Source organism: Notothenia rossii, assembly GCF_949606895.1.
Source record: "Notothenia rossii genome assembly, chromosome: 8".
Lineage (NCBI taxonomy): Eukaryota > Metazoa > Chordata > Actinopteri > Perciformes > Nototheniidae > Notothenia > Notothenia rossii.
Genome location: NC_136906.1, coordinates 81768608 through 81786085, shown reverse-complemented (window position 1 = coordinate 81786085; position 17478 = coordinate 81768608). Strand labels below are relative to the sequence as shown.

Below are 17478 nucleotides of genomic sequence, written 5' to 3'. Positions count from 1 at the left end.
TAGGGACTATTAGACGGGGACTATTTGACGAGGACTATTTGATGAGGACTATTAGACGGGGACTCTTTGACGGGGACTATTTAAAGGGGACTATTTAAAGGGGTCTATTTAACGGGGACTATTTGACGGGGACTATTTGATGGGGACTCTTTGACGGGGACTATTTGATGGGGACTCTTTGACGGGGACTATTTAAAGGGGACTATTTAAAGGGGTCTATTTAACGGGGACTATTTGATGGGGACTATTTGATGGGGACTATTTGACGGGGACTATTTGATGGGGACTCTTTGACGGGGACTATTTAAAGGGGACTATTTAAAGGGGTCTATTTAACGGGGACTATTTGAAGGGGACTATTTGACGGGGAATATTTGACAGGGACTATCTGATGGGGACTATTTGACGGGGACTATTTGACGAGGACCATCTGACGGGGACTATTTGATGGGGACTATTTGACGGGGACTATTTGACGAGGACTATTTAATGGGGATTATTTGATGGGGACTATTTAAAGGGGTCTATTTAACGGGGACTATTTGAAGGGGACTATTTGACGGGGAATATTTGACAGGGACTATCTGATGGGGACTATTTGACGGGGACTATTTGACGAGGACCATCTGACGGGGACTATTTGATGGGGACTATTTGACGGGGACTATTTGACGGGGACTATTTAATGGGGATTATTTGATGGGGACTATTTTCAGCGGCGGATGAATCCATGTTTGGTCCAATTGTGAATATTTGACGGGGACTATTTGATGGGGACTATTTGATGGGGACTATTTGATGGGGACTATTTTCAGAGACGGATAATCCACATCTGGTGCTTATTGAGTAATCATGGGGACTTTTTACAGCGGCGGATGAATCGATGTTTGGTTCTATTTGACTTTTGGTCCGTTTTCTTCCATTAAAAAGTTTCTGTCTGGCAGACGCTCCACTTATTGGGTGTTAGAGTCTCATGGAAGAGTTTTTTGTAACCTGTCTCACCTGAAAGTGGATTTCCAAAGTGTTGCTGACATGAACTGAATCTGATGACCACCCAGAGGGGAAGAAATCAATCTCAAAACTAATGGTACGTTCTGTAAAATGGTGAGCGGGGTGTACGCACCGCTTAAGTTTAATGGAGTAAAACATGCAGAGCTTCTTCAGATCAGGGTCAGATGAAGATACTCTACATGACATTAAAAAGGTTGGAAGCTTTTTAAAGGAAGTGCGAGAGTTTCAAAATGACGCAGTAAGGTAGGAGTGATAAGGTCGTAAAGCCTTCAGACAACCTGAGTCATTTCCTAGGATCCTAAAATATGGGAATACAGTGTCATTGATACTAAAAAGTCTAATAGGTAAACAGAATATATCAGATTAATGAATTATCTTGACAGAAAAGGCAATTATCAATCAGTGATTAGAGGGAAATAGAGAGTAAACAGACTGAGTGATAACCTTGCAAAGCCAGCAGCTGATTTTAAAACTAATTTCCCATCACCACGTCCAACCAAGAATATTTTCCATCACTTTTTTCCACGCACTTATCTCCGTTTGATTTAATATCACATTTTCATCTCTTGGGGGAGGACTTTTTGCAACAGTAGATCAATCCACATTTGGTGCTCTAGTGAGTATCTGTCGGGGCCAATTTTCTGTGGCGGATTAATCCACATCTTGTGCTTTATTTAGTATTAGTTGGGGACAAATTTTAGCGGTGTACTAATCCACATTTGGTGCTTTGGTGACTTTTTGATAGGGACTATTTTCAGCTGCGTACTAATCCATATTTGGTGCTCTAGTGAGTATTTGTAAGGGACTAATATGAGGGAAAATAGAGAGTAAACAGACTAAATAATAACCTTGCAAAGCCTGCTAACAACTGCTGCTAATTTTAAAACTTATTTCCCAATTGCAAAGTCCAACCAAGTACATTTTCTGTAACTCTTTCCCCCACACGTAGAGAGAGATAGCGTCTGTTCAAATTAGCCGAACAACTGAATTAGACACGAGTGGCCTTTTCAATTCACGACACATTTACCCAACACATGTCCTCACACAGCTTAGTGTGTGTGACTGTGTATTACTGTGAGTGGGTTAAGCTAATGTGCACACACACACTGATGGATGGCACCATTTCAGGAACCACAGCACACACTCAAACACAGATGGATAAACAGATGTGGACTCAGAGTGTGTTTGGCTTCCAAGATGTAAGTATCTGGAAATCAAATGGGGAAACATTTAAATATTCAAGACTTGTGTTACCTGGTTGGGGATATGCAGATTAAAGTCCAGTCCACACACAAACTCTGAGTGATGCTCCACAGTTTCCAGAAGAGGAGGGTTCATACTGAAGTCCCAGAACCTGCACACACACACACACACACACACACACACACACACACACACACACACACACACACACACACACACACACACACACACACACACACACACACACACACACACACACACACACACACACACACACACACACACACACACACACACACACACACACACACACACACACACACACACACACACACACACACACACACACACACACACACACACACACACACACATTTCACTTTACGTTACATTTCATTTAACTTACAATAAGTGCAACCAGCCATTTAACCCTTTGGAGTCTTACAGGGTGTATGCAGGAATCCTGAAGTCAAATGTAATCCCTTTTAAGACCTTTTTTAAGACCCTTTCCATACATTTTAAGACCTCATCGCAACTTTGAGTTCTAACCGGTTACATTGGCAACACACTTTACCTCACATTTACTATATTGATTGTAAGATAGCAAAACTAAACAGTGCAGACAGACTACTGAAGCCTCCTCTCCACATGAACTTCAACCTCTCTGTGAAGGTCAGGTTTAATGCAGTATGCTGCTTTGTTGCTTCTGTACTCTGTGCTCTTTCATTCCAGTAAAACTCCTCAGAAAACATTAGAAACCAGTATTTGACCAATAAACAAAACAATTGACAAAACTTTGAACTATGAAATATGTTAAACTTTGGTGAGCTTCAGCGGGGTAATGCCATATAGGAGCTCCCTCACAAATACCCAGGGGTTAAATTGAGCTGGGGCTGTCCGGGGCTAAGCCCTGGCACATAGGACGATGCTCTGACGTCATCACCCTCACACATTTGTCATATGTTTACAAAAAAGGATATATGTGTTAAGACTTTTCTCGTTCTTAATATAGACTATATTTAGGGTCTATATGTGTTGACTTTACTTTAAAATAGCAGATCTCTGTGACCGTATATAGTTTGGCTTAGACCCCGGCCCCACACGGTAAAACGCATACGCAAGCGCAAAAAAGTCTTCCGTTCACACGCATTCGATTCATTAACGTGTCCGTTCACACTAGACCGCTGCAAATGCTGGAAACGATGTAGTATTATGTCATGCCTGTAAGTGGCGCTGCTGCCGCCCGAAATACACCAAAAGCAGCGAAGAAGAACCCGGAGCATGGTTGCCATGGTTGCCCTTCTGTTTATTCTCCGCGGTGGACGGCGTGTTCTCCTCCTGTATCTCTCAGGTAGTCCACCAGCAGATGAAAAACACCCACCTCTCCGCCTCTTCCAAGGAACGAGGGGACCGTGCGGCAGTTTCCGTTAAAAAAATGTTCCGCCGGTCAACATGTCCGTTAAAGTTTAAATCTTCCGTACAAAATTAGGAAAGTGCCGGTCAGAGGTCTTCTTTGTTATTTATTGAGCTTTAAAACAAATTGATAACGACTCTGTTCTCTGTATAATAATATAAGAATATTTAATAAACGGTGACTGCCTCTCTTTTCCTCCCCCTCTTCTGACAGCCCAGCAGCAGCAGGAGACGTGGGGAGAGGGAGGCGGGCTCTTTCATCGTTATCAGAAAATGATCATATAGGGCTTACACACGGAGCCGTTGGACCCCCAGAGCGTTGCGTATGCCGGTCCACCCACCTTGGGACCCGTTACCGTAGTCGTTTATTCCCCCCCCCCCCCACACACACACAGAGCGGAGCAAGGCAACGAAACTTAAAATAATAAGCAGCATTTTACGGCGCGCTATGCATGGGGCCGCCTTGTGGGGTTTCCCGACATGTCGTTTCAGTAAATTAAAGGGTGTTTCATGTTGTCGTTGCTGTGGGACTTCTTAATACCTTGGAAAATGCCGTTTAATACTTTTTAATACTTTTTAAAAGCCTTAATTTTCGCTAAATTGATTTATCAACTTTTAATACTTTTTAAAACCCCGCGGACACCCTGTCTTAAGGCCCGGACACACCAAGCTGACACCAAAGAACTGACGGACCCGACTGTTGTCTCGCCTCAAGTCTCTGCGTCTTGGCCATGTGTCGCACTGGAACACACCGCAAAGACTTCAGCCGACGGTCAAGAAGCACGTACGAACTGCGCATGTGTGAGTGGCAATACCTCTCCTTACCAGCAGGCGGCGGTAGTGTGTGTTCGTCATTCAAAAGAGGCAACAACCAGAAGACAGACTGCGTGATAACCGAGAGAAGAAGAACAGACTGCGTGATAATCGAGAGAAGAAGAACAGACTGCGTGATATAAACAAATACAAATAGCGTGTTCCATGTTCCCTGTCCAGCGAGAAGCTCACGGGGCTTCCCCCAACCTGAGAGGAGAGCTGGAGTTCAATGGAATCTCACATTTTCCTTCTTAGTAGTTTGTTTGGGTCCCTCACTTCCGTTTCGCTTCTCATGCTCTGATTCGCTAGCTGAACAGCCAATCAGAGTGATTTCTTTTGCCGACTGCCTTTGGCCGAAAAGGCGTCGGCACGGCTGAAAAGACACGACGGTGCGGGACACACGAATCTGAGTAGGGCGTGTCGACGCTCATCGTCGGCCCAATTCGACCTGGTGTGTCCGTGCCTTTAGGGTCTTTTCTCGATTTGTAGATGTCTCCTTACATCACGTTTGAAATGTTCTTGTTATAACATGGCACCCCATGTTTTACTTATCAAAATGTTCAAGACAGCCTCTGGTCTTGCTAGAAATACAACTCACTCCCTTTAGAGCACTGAGTGATGAGATAATTAGCTTCAAAGCGGAACATTTGACATCAGAATTTTGGAAATCTTCAGAACTCTTGTGAAAACACAGTGACCCATGTCATCCAATTGTTTTGGGTGTTTTAGATTTGGTTTGCTAAAGTCTTAGGTTCACAAAACTAGTGAAATATATGAATTACACTTTATATAAATGTTTCATTAATGTCCACAATTCAGATTTTGAGCCACAGCAGGGATTGAGATACATTAAGACTGATTAAGGCTGTGACGCAGTGGACTAGTGCGTTGGTGTTGGGATCAGGGGGTCACAGGTTCAAACCCCGCTGCAGTCAGCATGTCGTTGTGTCCCTGAGACACTTCACCCCAAAGTGCTCCTGAGGGGATCGCCCTCAGTGTTGAGTATGTACGTCGCTTTTTCTTTGAATAAAAGCGTCTAACAAGTGACATGTGATGTAATTAACTAACAGCTTTCCATAAAGATTAATCACACAGAAGAATCCCTTCTATAACCTTTTACATATCCTTTGTTTAACCACAATTATAAAATTCAGATTTGTTCAAGAATGACCCAGCCAAAAGAGAGAAATATAACTATTACACACTACCACTGAGTGAGTAATATCCAGTTGATATGCAGCACAATAAACAAGCTATAATACTGAAACAGAAACTATTTCAAAACAATAAGATATCATTCAAACAGATAACACCACCAGCTGATTTAATCAAGTATATATTTATATAAGTGAACAGGGACTGTGATATTGGATGTAATGGCGCATCTTCACTACACGGCCTCGCTCGGTATGGCCAGGCCTCGTTAGACCTCGTTAGGCCTTATTAAGCCAGCCTCACTTTATGCTGCGTTTCCATTACAGTTTAGCAGCTGGGGCAGTAACTATAGTAACGCAGTGTAGGCGGAGCCGTGACGTCATCTTCAATGAGAACCACAAAACCAACATCAGCCATTAGCTGTTAGCCCTCAGAGCTCACAGCTCCTCATATCTGTTTAGAAACTAGACTAAAGTTAAACAAGTCCAAACCACAGACTGTCTGTGTCATGGAGAATACAGTCACTGGTTTATTTATGTCTGTGTAGGCCGTTGTTGTGAGTGTGGACGGTCGGAGCATTTACAACGTTAGCTTAGCCGATCTCCATTCAGAAAACACGCATTTTAAAAGGTTTTTCGCCTGCCGTCTGTCTGCAGACTTGTCAAAGCATTAATTCATGGTTTTTACTATCCGGTATCAGTATGTTGTTACTTCGGCATCATTTTGAAACGTGTATTAAATTAAATCACGGTCAGATATGTTCATCTTGTTGTAGTTGTAGCCCCCTAGCCAGCGATTCTCTCTCTAGTTTAGACTCAGCCCGACTCAGCCTGGTTGTTGGCCCGGAAAGAATCTGGATTTTATGGGGCCAGAAAACTGTGAAATAATACCCGCTAGCCGGTGCTACGCCAAGTGGAAACACAACCAAAAACAGGCACGGCACGCTTAAAGCGAGCTCCGCGCTGTAGTGGAAATGCTCCGTACTTGTTTGCATCTCATTGATCAGCGAGACAGAGATGCTGGTCACTCTTAGTTTCTAGTTATCTAACATTTCGTCACAAAGAAAGATGTATGGATTTGACTTTTGGATGTACTATCATCAGATCCCGGACGATTATTTCATGGTCCAAAGATTCTGGGCAACCACTTTACAATAAGACCACCCTTATAAAGGATTCATAAAGGGTTTATAATTAGGTTATGAATTAGGTTGTAAACACTTTATTAATCATTAAGAACCATTTACAAACCAGTTCTAACGTAGTGTTCATACATCAACACAGGCTCACTATTTGGCAAGATGACTAAGCCTTATATTGGCTACTTAGCGAGAATCAACTCAGTGAGCAACAGATACCAAGGATGCTGGCTGAGGAAGGAGACGAAGTAAGCTAGGTAGCCAATATAAGACTTAGCAGCACAGATACATGTGGGCTCACTATTTGGCAAGCAACCGGTCACAGTCGACCTGTTTACCTCATGTCTTATAAAAGCTTATTAAGGATTCATAAAGTGTTCACAACCTGATTAATAAGTGAATTACAAACTATTCTTAACCCTTTATACGGGTAGTCTTGTTGTAAAGTGGCACCGATTCTGGTTTTCGACGAGGAATCTTCAAAACTAAAGCCTGCATTTCTAATAAACTCAATATTCCTGATCTCCAGAGGATCGAGGGAATACATGTTGGCTTTAAGTGAAACATTCTGAAGAGCAAGGCTCCTCCGAAAAGGCAACGTCAAATAAATACTAAAACATAAAGAAGGAAACTTAACGTCGACATAACGGTCGAAGTGAGTTGAATGAATAAGAAAACACGAACACAGGAGATTTATTACAGAACAGCATGGAGGAAGATGAGTAAGACTTTTGCAGGGAGAGGAAGGGTTTATGTAGAACAGATTTAAAAAGCAGTGCAATTTAGAGAATGAGATTAAGAGAAAAGATGAATGAAGAAGTGAAAGAGGAAGGAGAGCAAGTGAAACATAGAGCCAATAAAAAACCAGACGTCAGGCCGCAGCGGCCAATCAGACTAATTGAAAGACTGTGTGTGTGTGTGTGTGTGTGTGTGTGTGTGTGTGTGTGTGTGTGTGTGTGTGTGTGTGTGTGTGTGTGTGTGCGTGTGTGTGTGTGTGTGTGTGTGTGTGTGTGCGTGTGTGTGTGTGTGCCAAAGCCCTGACGCAGCAACCTCCAGACTCATCCACTTTGCAAATGTAATTAAATCATTTTCAGAGGGAACACTGCAGACCCCATCAGGCTCCATTAGGCCCATAGTAATACTGAACACACACACACACACACACACACACACACACACACACACACACACACACACACACACACACACACACACACACACACACACACACACACACACACACACACACACACACACAATGAGTGAGTGGTGTCTGGGGACAGAATTGAGAGATGTTATATATTGAGTGAGTTGTTAGTGTAAATCACTCCTCACACTCACTTTCTATGACTGTACATGTATGTACAGTGGGGCAAAAAAGTATCTAGTCAGCCACCAATTGTGCAAGTTCTCCCACTTAAAAAGATGAGAGGTCTGTAATGTTCATCCTAGGTATACCTCAACTATGAGAGACAGAATGAGAGAATGTATTTGTAAAATAAGTATTTGGTCACCTACAACCAAACAAGATTTCTGTCTCTCACAGACCTGTAACTTCTTCTTTAAGAGCCTCCTCTGTCCTCCACTTGTTAACTGTATTAATGTCACCTGTTTGAACTCGTTATCAGAATAAAAGACACCTGTCCATTTTTTTTTTCTCATTCTGTCTCTCATAGTTGAGGTATACCTAGGATGAAAATTACAGGCCTCTCTCATCTTTTTAAGTGGGAGAACTTGAACAATTGGTGGCTGACTAAATACTTTTTTGCCCCACTGTGTGTGTGTGTGTGTGTGTGTGTGTGTGTGTGTGTGTGTGTGTGTGTGTGTGTGTGTGTGTGTGTGTGTGTGTGTGTGTGTGTGTTTTGTTTCAGCCAGGTGACAAGGTGTTGGTTCTATTGCCTGTACCTGGTTCTGCTCTGTCTACTAAAGGGGGCCGATAATGTTCTTCCGATGCACTATCTCGTGCTATGTAAATAGAAAATGTATATTGTCGGGTCCAAACATACTGTTAGGATTTATATGTGTGGGGGTGTTACGTGCCAGGCAGGCTGGACTTGTGGGGTTTTCCTTCCCTCTTGTGTTTCTCTCTTCTCCCTGTCTTCTGCACAGCTAATCAGCAGCTGATCGGAGTCTGCCTGTGCACCTGAATCTGATGGCTGATTGGATCCCCTCATCCTCAGCTGGCCTATCAGCAGCCAGGTCCGACCATAAAGGAGGCACCCAGGAAGTCTTCTCTCTCTCTCTCACTCTGGGCCTGTTGCTGATGAAGGAGCCTGCAGTGTTTAGCAACTCATGATCTTTGTATTGTCTGACCTTTTTGAAAGTGTGTGTGTTGAGAGGTGGGGGAGTTAGGTAAGTCTGGGGTACCCTGTACATTTCTCACCACGTAGCTAACTAATGTTCAGACACACTAGGTTAGCGGATTGTTGCCACCCATGTATATTGTTTTGTCAAATTCTTTGTATTTTAGTTAGTATGAGTTTTTATTGTTTGAGTTTTGGTTTCAAAGGATAGATGTAGAGATAGGCCTGGTTTTGTTATGCTTGTTTCTTTTGTTTGGCACAATCCTTTGACTCCTCCTCCTCCTCCTCCTCCTCCTCCTCCTCCTCCTCCTCCTCCTCCTCCTCCTCCTCCTCCTCCTCCTCCTCCTCACCAACCGAGTGTTTCAATTATATGTCTGTTCGGTTCTGGGTTTACGCAAATAAACCTTTTGTCAACTGTTACACTGACTCCCTCGTGATTATTGGTTGTATGTTATTGTCTCCAGGTCCCCTAGACCTTAGTGGGGTACGTAACAGGGACTATTTTCAGGTGTGTGTGTGTGTGTGTGTGTATAAACTTTTTTCAGGAAGTAAAAACGAAAGTTGTCGAATCAGTATTTATAAAAAAAAGAAAAAAAAAGTGGAGCAAAATATGGAAGCACTTTGACTTCCTTTATCCTAACGGGTCACTTTGTTGCATATGGGAAGAAAAAGATTATTAGTCTGAGAGGATGTATTTTCAAACACACTTTAAAGAGTCCTCTCCTGCTGAAGTTCAGGTGTATATCAGTATGTAGTGTCTCTACTTTAAAGAGTCCTCTCCTGCTGATGTTCAGGTGTATATCAGTATGTAGTGTCTCTACTTTAAAGAGTCCTCTCCTGCTGATGTCCAGGTGTATATCAGTATGTAGTGTCTCTACTTTAAAGAGTCCTCTCCTGCTGATGTTCAGGTGTATATCAGTATGTAGTGTCTCTACTTTAAAGAGTCCTCTCCTGCTGATGTTCAGGTGTATATCAGTATGTAGTGTCTGTACTTTAAAGAGTCCTCTCCTGCTGATGTTCAGGTGTATATCAGTATGTAGTGTCTCTACTTTAAAGAGTCCTCTCCTGCTGATGTTCAGGTGTATATCAGTATGTAGTGTCTCTACTTTAAAGAGTCCTCTCCTGCTGATGTTCAGTTGTATATCAGTATGTAGTGTCTCTACTTTAAAGAGTTCTCTCCTGCTGATGTTCAGGTGTATATCAGTATGTAGTGTCTCTACTTTAAAGAGTCCTCTCCTGCTGATGTTCAGGTGTATATCAGTATGTAGTGTCTCTACTTTAAAGAGTCCTCTCCTGCTGATGTTCAGTTGTATATCAGTATGTAGTGTCTCTACTTTAAAGAGTTCTCTCCTGCTGATGTTCAGGTGTATATCAGTATGTAGTGTCTCTACTTTAAAGAGTCCTCTCCAGCTGATGTTCAGGTGTATATCAATATGTAGTGTCTCTACTTTAAAGAGTCCTCTCCTGCTGATGTTCAGTTGTATATCAGTATGTAGTGTCTCTACTTTAAAGAGTTCTCTCCTGCTGATGTTCAGGTGTATATCAGTATGTAGTGTCTCTACTTTAAAGAGTTCTCTCCTGCTGATGTTCAGGTGTATATCAGTATTTAATGTCAGCTGTGATTGGTTAGCTGGCCAGCTCCGTTGTGATTGATCAACCACTTAGAGAGCACTAGCCAATAGGAGCTTGAATAGGGATGGGTATCGAGAGCCGGTACTAAGTCTGTACCGGTACCTGATTGAACGGTGTTGGTATAGCGTTAGGCTGCTCCACAAACGGTGCTGCAATTGGTATATGAATTACGCTACTTCCTTAGTTTAAACAATTCTAGTTGGTTGGGAACCCTCATCCCGTGTGACGTATCCAGTGAGTACCACTCTGATTGGTCACTGTGAATGCCACTCGTCATCTCTCCTAACAGCGCTCTTATTATTGTGAGACTCCCGGGAGCAGACGCAACACCTTGCTAGAAACAGCGTCTCAACATTTAACAACCTATTAATAATGCATACCCACTTAACGGGAAGAAACTCAGCTAACAGACGATATGAACCATTTGACCTACACGGAACAGAAGTCCAACACAAAGTCTAAATCAATACTTAGCGAAACGGGCTAACGGGGCTAACGGCTACACATAACTGGCAAAAGCGATCTTTTCTACGTCATTTGATCTGCACAACACATCACATGAAAGCTGAGATTCCACAGATTGGTGTACGTCTCGTCACTGTACGACCAAAACTCACTGAACTAGCAGCCAGGAAAGGGCAAGAAAACGACTTTACTTTACGTAGCCATGATGCTAGTTATGTATACCTTTGCTGTTTTGTGTTCAAGGGCATGAAAACGGTTAATCCAATGTCTCTGTGTAACTTGAAAATAATGACTGATAATCCATCATTACAATTAAAAATAATAAACGGATTATAACGGTTAGCCGACCGGAGGTGCGCACGCAGCGTCTCGTTGTTTACATGGATTTATGAACTGCCCCTAATTACCGCCCCCTTCCAGAGACACACTCACACCTGCTTGGTACGACATTGAAAAAGTTTCATTAAATAATAAATAAACAATTACAATAAAATGACTGTTTAATCTTCACATCTTGTAATCATGTCTATAATTTTGAGCCCCAAATTATTGAAAAGTATCGACAAGAGGATCGAAAAATACCGGTATCGATAAGCAGCATCGGTATCGGGATCAATAAAATCCTAACGATACCCATCCCTAAGCGTGAGTGTTGCATAATGATGTCACTATGTACAGGAACTACAGGTATTTAAGCCTCTGCAGACCATTTTCATGCAACCTATAGAACACACTACAGTTGAGGGAAACCCCATGAAGCAGTACTGGGCCTCTTTAAATTGATGCTTAGTGAGAAAAGACAGTTTGACTCTAAAAACACATGTTACTTAAATCTCTATTCAATGTTATTATATAGACCCAGTAATCCGTAACTCTAACCATCCTTCAGAGGTCCGGTGTTTGCAAGAAGCTGAAGTCGCACTCATCACTCAGAGTCAGCCGAGTAATGAAGTGAAGTGGCAATAAAAATATATCCACTATAAATAATGCATTTCTGTCCCAGCGCTGCCATTTCAGTGCATTAAGAATCAGGGTAATAATCCTGCAGAGCCTCGAGAGACCTGATTGGCTCATAAAGAGTTACTGCTGACTGTAATGAGGAAGACGAGGAGGAGGACGAGGAAGACGAGGAACATCTTCAAGTAGTAGTTAGTGATAAATAGATTCCAGATGTAGTTGTTTCAGCTGTTATCCCGATCGCCCGGTTCATGTTTAATCAGCATCGTATAAATTCAGCTTCTATACAAACATACATATTGGATCAGACTCAGTGTCGCAGATCCTAAATATTAAAGAACTTGAATTTGGAGAAGCGCCAAAAAAAGCATTAACTAAGAACCATCAAGAAGTGAGTCAACAAGATAAAAAAAAAACCTCCCAAAAACATCTGCGTTTATTTTAGCAGAGAGTGGGTTCAGTGTCAGATCGTGATTCAGATTATAGGTTTAGGACGTGTGTGTGTGTGTGTGTGTGTGTGTGTGTGTGTGTGTGTGTGTGTGTGTGTGTGTGCGCTCTCTTTTGTCTGCAGGCACAGGTAATTATTTGCTTCCTTTGTGTTCGGTGCAGTTCCACCTGCATGTCAGCTTTGTGTTTGCATCACACTATTCTCTCTGAGAGTCATTAGAGAAAGGAAAAAGGAAATAAAGGGGTTGGCATGAAACTAAAAACCGGAGAGAAGTGTAAAGAGAACGATCGGATCCTCGTGTTATTGATGCTATATCATTAATAATACACAGGAAATGAATGGTAGGAGATCATGCTATCTAAAGCAAACAGGAAACGTTCAACCTGCTGCTACACACACACGGCCTCATGAGGCACATAATGACCACATGATGCACATTTTAACATCTGATAAGGACACGCAAAGAGCTGGATATCACCGTGAAGCAGGATATACTCGTTCCATAAAACGTGAAGCAAAGTGTAGGGAAATAGTGAATGTCCTCCTCCAACATGAGAGCAGCATGCTAACAAAGGTATCAACTGTAGCTGAGAACATGACAGGATGTGTGATTACCTAGAAGAGCATCAGGACTGTTTGAGGCATATGATAGCTATGTGATTAACATGATGATTCAGCCTCTATGGAGAGAGACATATGACAAGCATGCTCATTTCTGACGTGGAGCTAATCTGAAGTAAACATTGAATACTGCTTTCTATTCCTCCATCTTGTGACTGTGGAACTCCCTCTCTTGGATATCAGCATGTGAAGGACACTGTTCAGGAACTAGTTGATGCTCTGTATGTGATGACTACTTCCATTCTGGAGAGGATCACAGATACATGGATCCTGAGATTCAAGCTCAAGCCGGGGACCAGGGATTATTAACTTTTTTAAGTATTCAGAAAAAGACAGAATTTTGAGAAAAAGACAGCATTTTGAGATTTTTTGAAAAAGTCCGAGTTTTGAGAAAAAAATGGATTTTTATATTTTGAGAAAAACTCAAATAGTCAGATTTTTTGAGAAAAACTCAATCTTTTGAAAAAAAAGTCAGATTTTTGAGAAAAAAAAATGTCTAACACAAAGAGATGTCAAAGCTGTAGCTCCGCCATCACAAAGGAGAACATGCTATACAGAAAGTGAGCAACAACTTGCTGGATGTGATCAGCCATTGTCTTTCAAACTAACCGGTTGTTTTCTGATCTATTACCTCGACTGTTCCTGCCCGGAAACACAGAATGACGCTCACCAAAATGACTCCGATTGTAGGAAGTGTTGGATAATGGTAGCCTTTTTAATTTGGCGAAGAAAGGCTTTGATGTTGGCGCAGATCAACAGCTATGGGTTAAGCTAAAGGCTAATGCTGACATGCAGAAACAGACTGAGGTGAAGCTGGTTTAATGCTTACCATTGTTTCCATGTTGACTAAGTGTTAGCATGCTAGTTAGCACTCAACATGTGGTGAACCCTAAAGCTAAATATATTTTCTTGAAGTCTTAGCAAAAAAAGACAAATGGATTCAAATGAAGTTTAGAGCTGAAAGATCCTGAATCCTCACGACTTCTTTCGTACTTCTCATTGTACGTTACGTAACATCTCCTGTTACGGTGCTAAGGCCTTGTTTAGGAGATACAATACATGTCTAAGTGTAATATAAGTGTGTAGAGCAGCCATAGCAGAGGTGTGTGCTCTCCTGTTTGCTTTGTGGCTTGAAATGTGTTATGGTCTGTTTTAGTGCCTCATTAAATATACCATTTCATTAAACGCCAGAAAAACAAAAAGCAGCTGACGCCAATCATCGGAAAGGGTTGAGAAAAGTGAATGAATCAAAGAGTAAAAGGAAAAAAAACTGATGGCATCTGAACATGAATGGTTTCCCTCCATGACGTCCAATAAAAACAGAGACTTTAGACAAAGAACAAAGGACGAGAAGAGATTGATAGGGGTGTGTGTGTGTGTGTGTGTGTGTGTGTGTGTGTGTGTGTGTGTGTGTGTGTGTGTGTGTGTGTGTGTGTGTGTTTACACAGCGAACATAACAACAGGTGTGTGTGGGAGGAGGTTTAGGATTGAATACACCTGTATATGTCATCATGGATGATTGACAGCTACATTTCAGTATGCTTTAGGGGCGAGACGCAAGTCCTCAGATCTAAACGAAAAATGTGTGGTTTGGCGATACGGCGTTTGAAACGTACTCGTCTTTGAGTACGTTTCAAACGCTCTCTATAAATAAAATGCATTATTCTTTTTAAATAAACCCACCACTCTGTACTCACTCAGTAGCACAGAGACACAGTTAGATCGTAGCGTAAAAAGACGTAGCATTTTGCAAATACAAAGACAGAAATGTCATAAGTGTGGAGATGGAGGAGACCAAGACCGGAGCCAAGAGAGAATCTGGACTTCAGGTGGACGCACAGAAAAAGGTCCATCTGTGGATTGATTGGACGAACAGGAAACAGGAACAGCTTTTCAATTTAAAAGACATGACACAAAACTGCTCTGAAGCTGAATGTTAACGACGTGAAACATGAAGACTTTTTCTCAGCGTGTTTCGTCAGAAAACCCCAGATTGTGAATTTATAAATTATAAACGGTATCTTTAATTTAATCTGACTCCTCGTTATTAGCTCTGCCCCCCTCTCTGAGATAATCCATTCATTCATTACTGCTGCGATAACACCCTTTCACTTCATCTCATCAGTGTGTGTGTGTGTGTGTGTGTGTGTGTGTTGATCATGGACTACAGGAGGCTCTAATTACCTCATTAACACATTACCCATAAGTCTCTTCTTTATCGGTACGAGTTGAAACTTGTTTCTAATCTTTTTCTTATCTAGAAATGATAATGATGGAAAATTGAAACACGTAAACTGTAATTGTTATTATTATATTACTGTAATCGAGGGAAATGCCCGTCTCTGTGGACTATCTGTGTTTTTCAGAAAGGAATTGGGGAAGAGAGTTTTCATTTTCTATGTTTTTACTGCGTGGACAAATCTACAGAACGCAGCAATCCTGAATAAAACATAATATTTAAAAATAATGAAAGTTTCAAGACTGAGCAGTTATACAACTAATAATAATAATAGTAAATATATTAGATGTATTCTTAATTGAGTAAGTATTTACAACAGAAAAATGAAAACCCATATTTTATAATATTTGCTCAGACTAAGCAGTGAAACAACAAATGATGGTGCAATGTTCATATATCAATGTTATCTATATATAACACAAAGATGTGCAATCATGCATGAGTTCAAATGTGTTGAAATAGATTATTCAGCAACTTTAGGGACCAGTGAGACGGAGAGAGGGATTATGAAGCAGCATATTCTCATTAAACACACAGAGGCAGTCGTGCATTATATCATTAACTCTCCTCTCATCTCTCTCTCTCTCTCTTCTCACACACCAGTTCACTTTATCACTTCATCATCACCGTTGTCCTTCCTCATTACCGCGACACTTCTCATCCGCTCTGCCCGGTAATTGAAAGAAAAGGAGAGTAAGCAGAAAAGGGTCTCCGTTCTGCAGCCTCTTAGCTGGTCGAGCTGGACCCTGCTGTTTCTTTGACTCTTTATTTTAACCATCCAGATTGTTTTGTGTAGATTTGATTTAATATTTGTGTTTCATTTTGTATTGTTGATTCTCTTTTACAAAATCAGAACACATTTCTGCCTCTGTGACAAAAGAATTTCCTAAATTGGGATAAATAAAGTCTCTCTCTCTCTCTCTCTCTCTCTCTCTCTCTCTCTCTCTCTCTCTCTCTCTCTCTCTCTCTCTCTCTCTCTCTCTCTCTCTCTCTCTCTCTCTCTCTCTCTCTCTCTCTCTCTCTCAAAAGCTTTACTTTAACCGGGAAATCAGTTACTGGGAAGTTCTTACTTTGTGGATCATTAAATCGTTCATGGGAGTACGGTGGCCCGCAGGAGCAAAAGTGCAACAACGACCCAAAACAAAAGACAGCAAGAAGTAATAAAAGTAGATCTTACCTGACTGTAAAGTCGTACGAGCAGGACGCCAACACCGTCTTACTGAACGGAGAGAACTGCAGGAAAAGGAATGGAAAAGAGAAAATCTATCAAAAGTGAAATTGTTAACAAAAAGTAAAATTCTGGAGAATAACATTTCAGTATGAGAAAGAAGAAAAGAAACTGAAATTGTGAAAAAAAAGTGAAATTGTTAAAAAAAAAAAGTGAAATTGTGAGAAATAAAATAGAATAAAAAATAGTAATAATAATAAAATAGTGAAGAATAATAATAATAAAATTATGTGGAAAAAATCCAATTACGTTCAGAAAAAAAGCGATCATGAGGAAAGAAGTTAAATGATGAGAAAAAAAGGAAATAGTGAACCAAAAATGTAAATTCTGAAAAAGCATTTGTTAGCATGCAGACCATTTACATGCACTCACACCTACAGAACTACAGGAGAGGGAAAAACCCCAAAGGAGGAATGAAACACACATTATAGAGTTTGATTGTTCTTGTATAATATTCACTTCCTGTCGAGTAACACGTTTTATTCAGAGCTTATTTCACGTTTTCCTGACGTCTCTTTTCAGTCTGCAGCTCGAGGCTCGTCCCTCATCATCTGGTAAAAAGGCGTGTGAATGTTTAAAAAACTGGATTTTACATTTCCTTTTTTTTTACATCAAAGTGAGAAATGTCCGCAGGCAGGACTTTTATTTCTGCTCAGCAGTTTGAGGAGAGGACTCCTCAGAGAGTTGTTTTCTCCCTCTGTCTGCTGAGCACCTCGAACTCTATTCATTTGTTCCACCTCTGCGCCTCTGAAGGCTTCACCCCTCTTACCCTGCACATTTAGAACGGCCTCGTTTAAAACACTCGCTGCTCTCTCTCTCTCTCTCTCTCTCTCTCTCTCTCTCTCTCTCTCT

General features: G+C 41.4%; 1 protein-coding gene across 2 annotated transcripts in view; it reads right to left on the bottom strand.

Moving 5' to 3' along the window:
• Positions 1-2167: 2167 nt before the first annotated feature.
• The window catches only part of pex7 (peroxisomal biogenesis factor 7), a 45949-nt gene continuing 30638 nt past the window's right edge, over positions 2168-17478 (bottom strand). The window contains exons 9-10 of one of the 2 annotated variants that reach the window (XM_079646404.1): positions 16576-16631; positions 2168-2365 (exon numbers count right to left, since the gene is read on the bottom strand). In XM_079646404.1, the coding sequence (XP_079502530.1) occupies positions 2242-2365; positions 16576-16631 (180 nt within the window). In that variant the 3' untranslated portion in view covers positions 2168-2241. The remainder of the gene's footprint in view (positions 2366-16575; positions 16632-17478) is intronic. The other variant, XM_079646403.1, reaches the window with a different exon arrangement.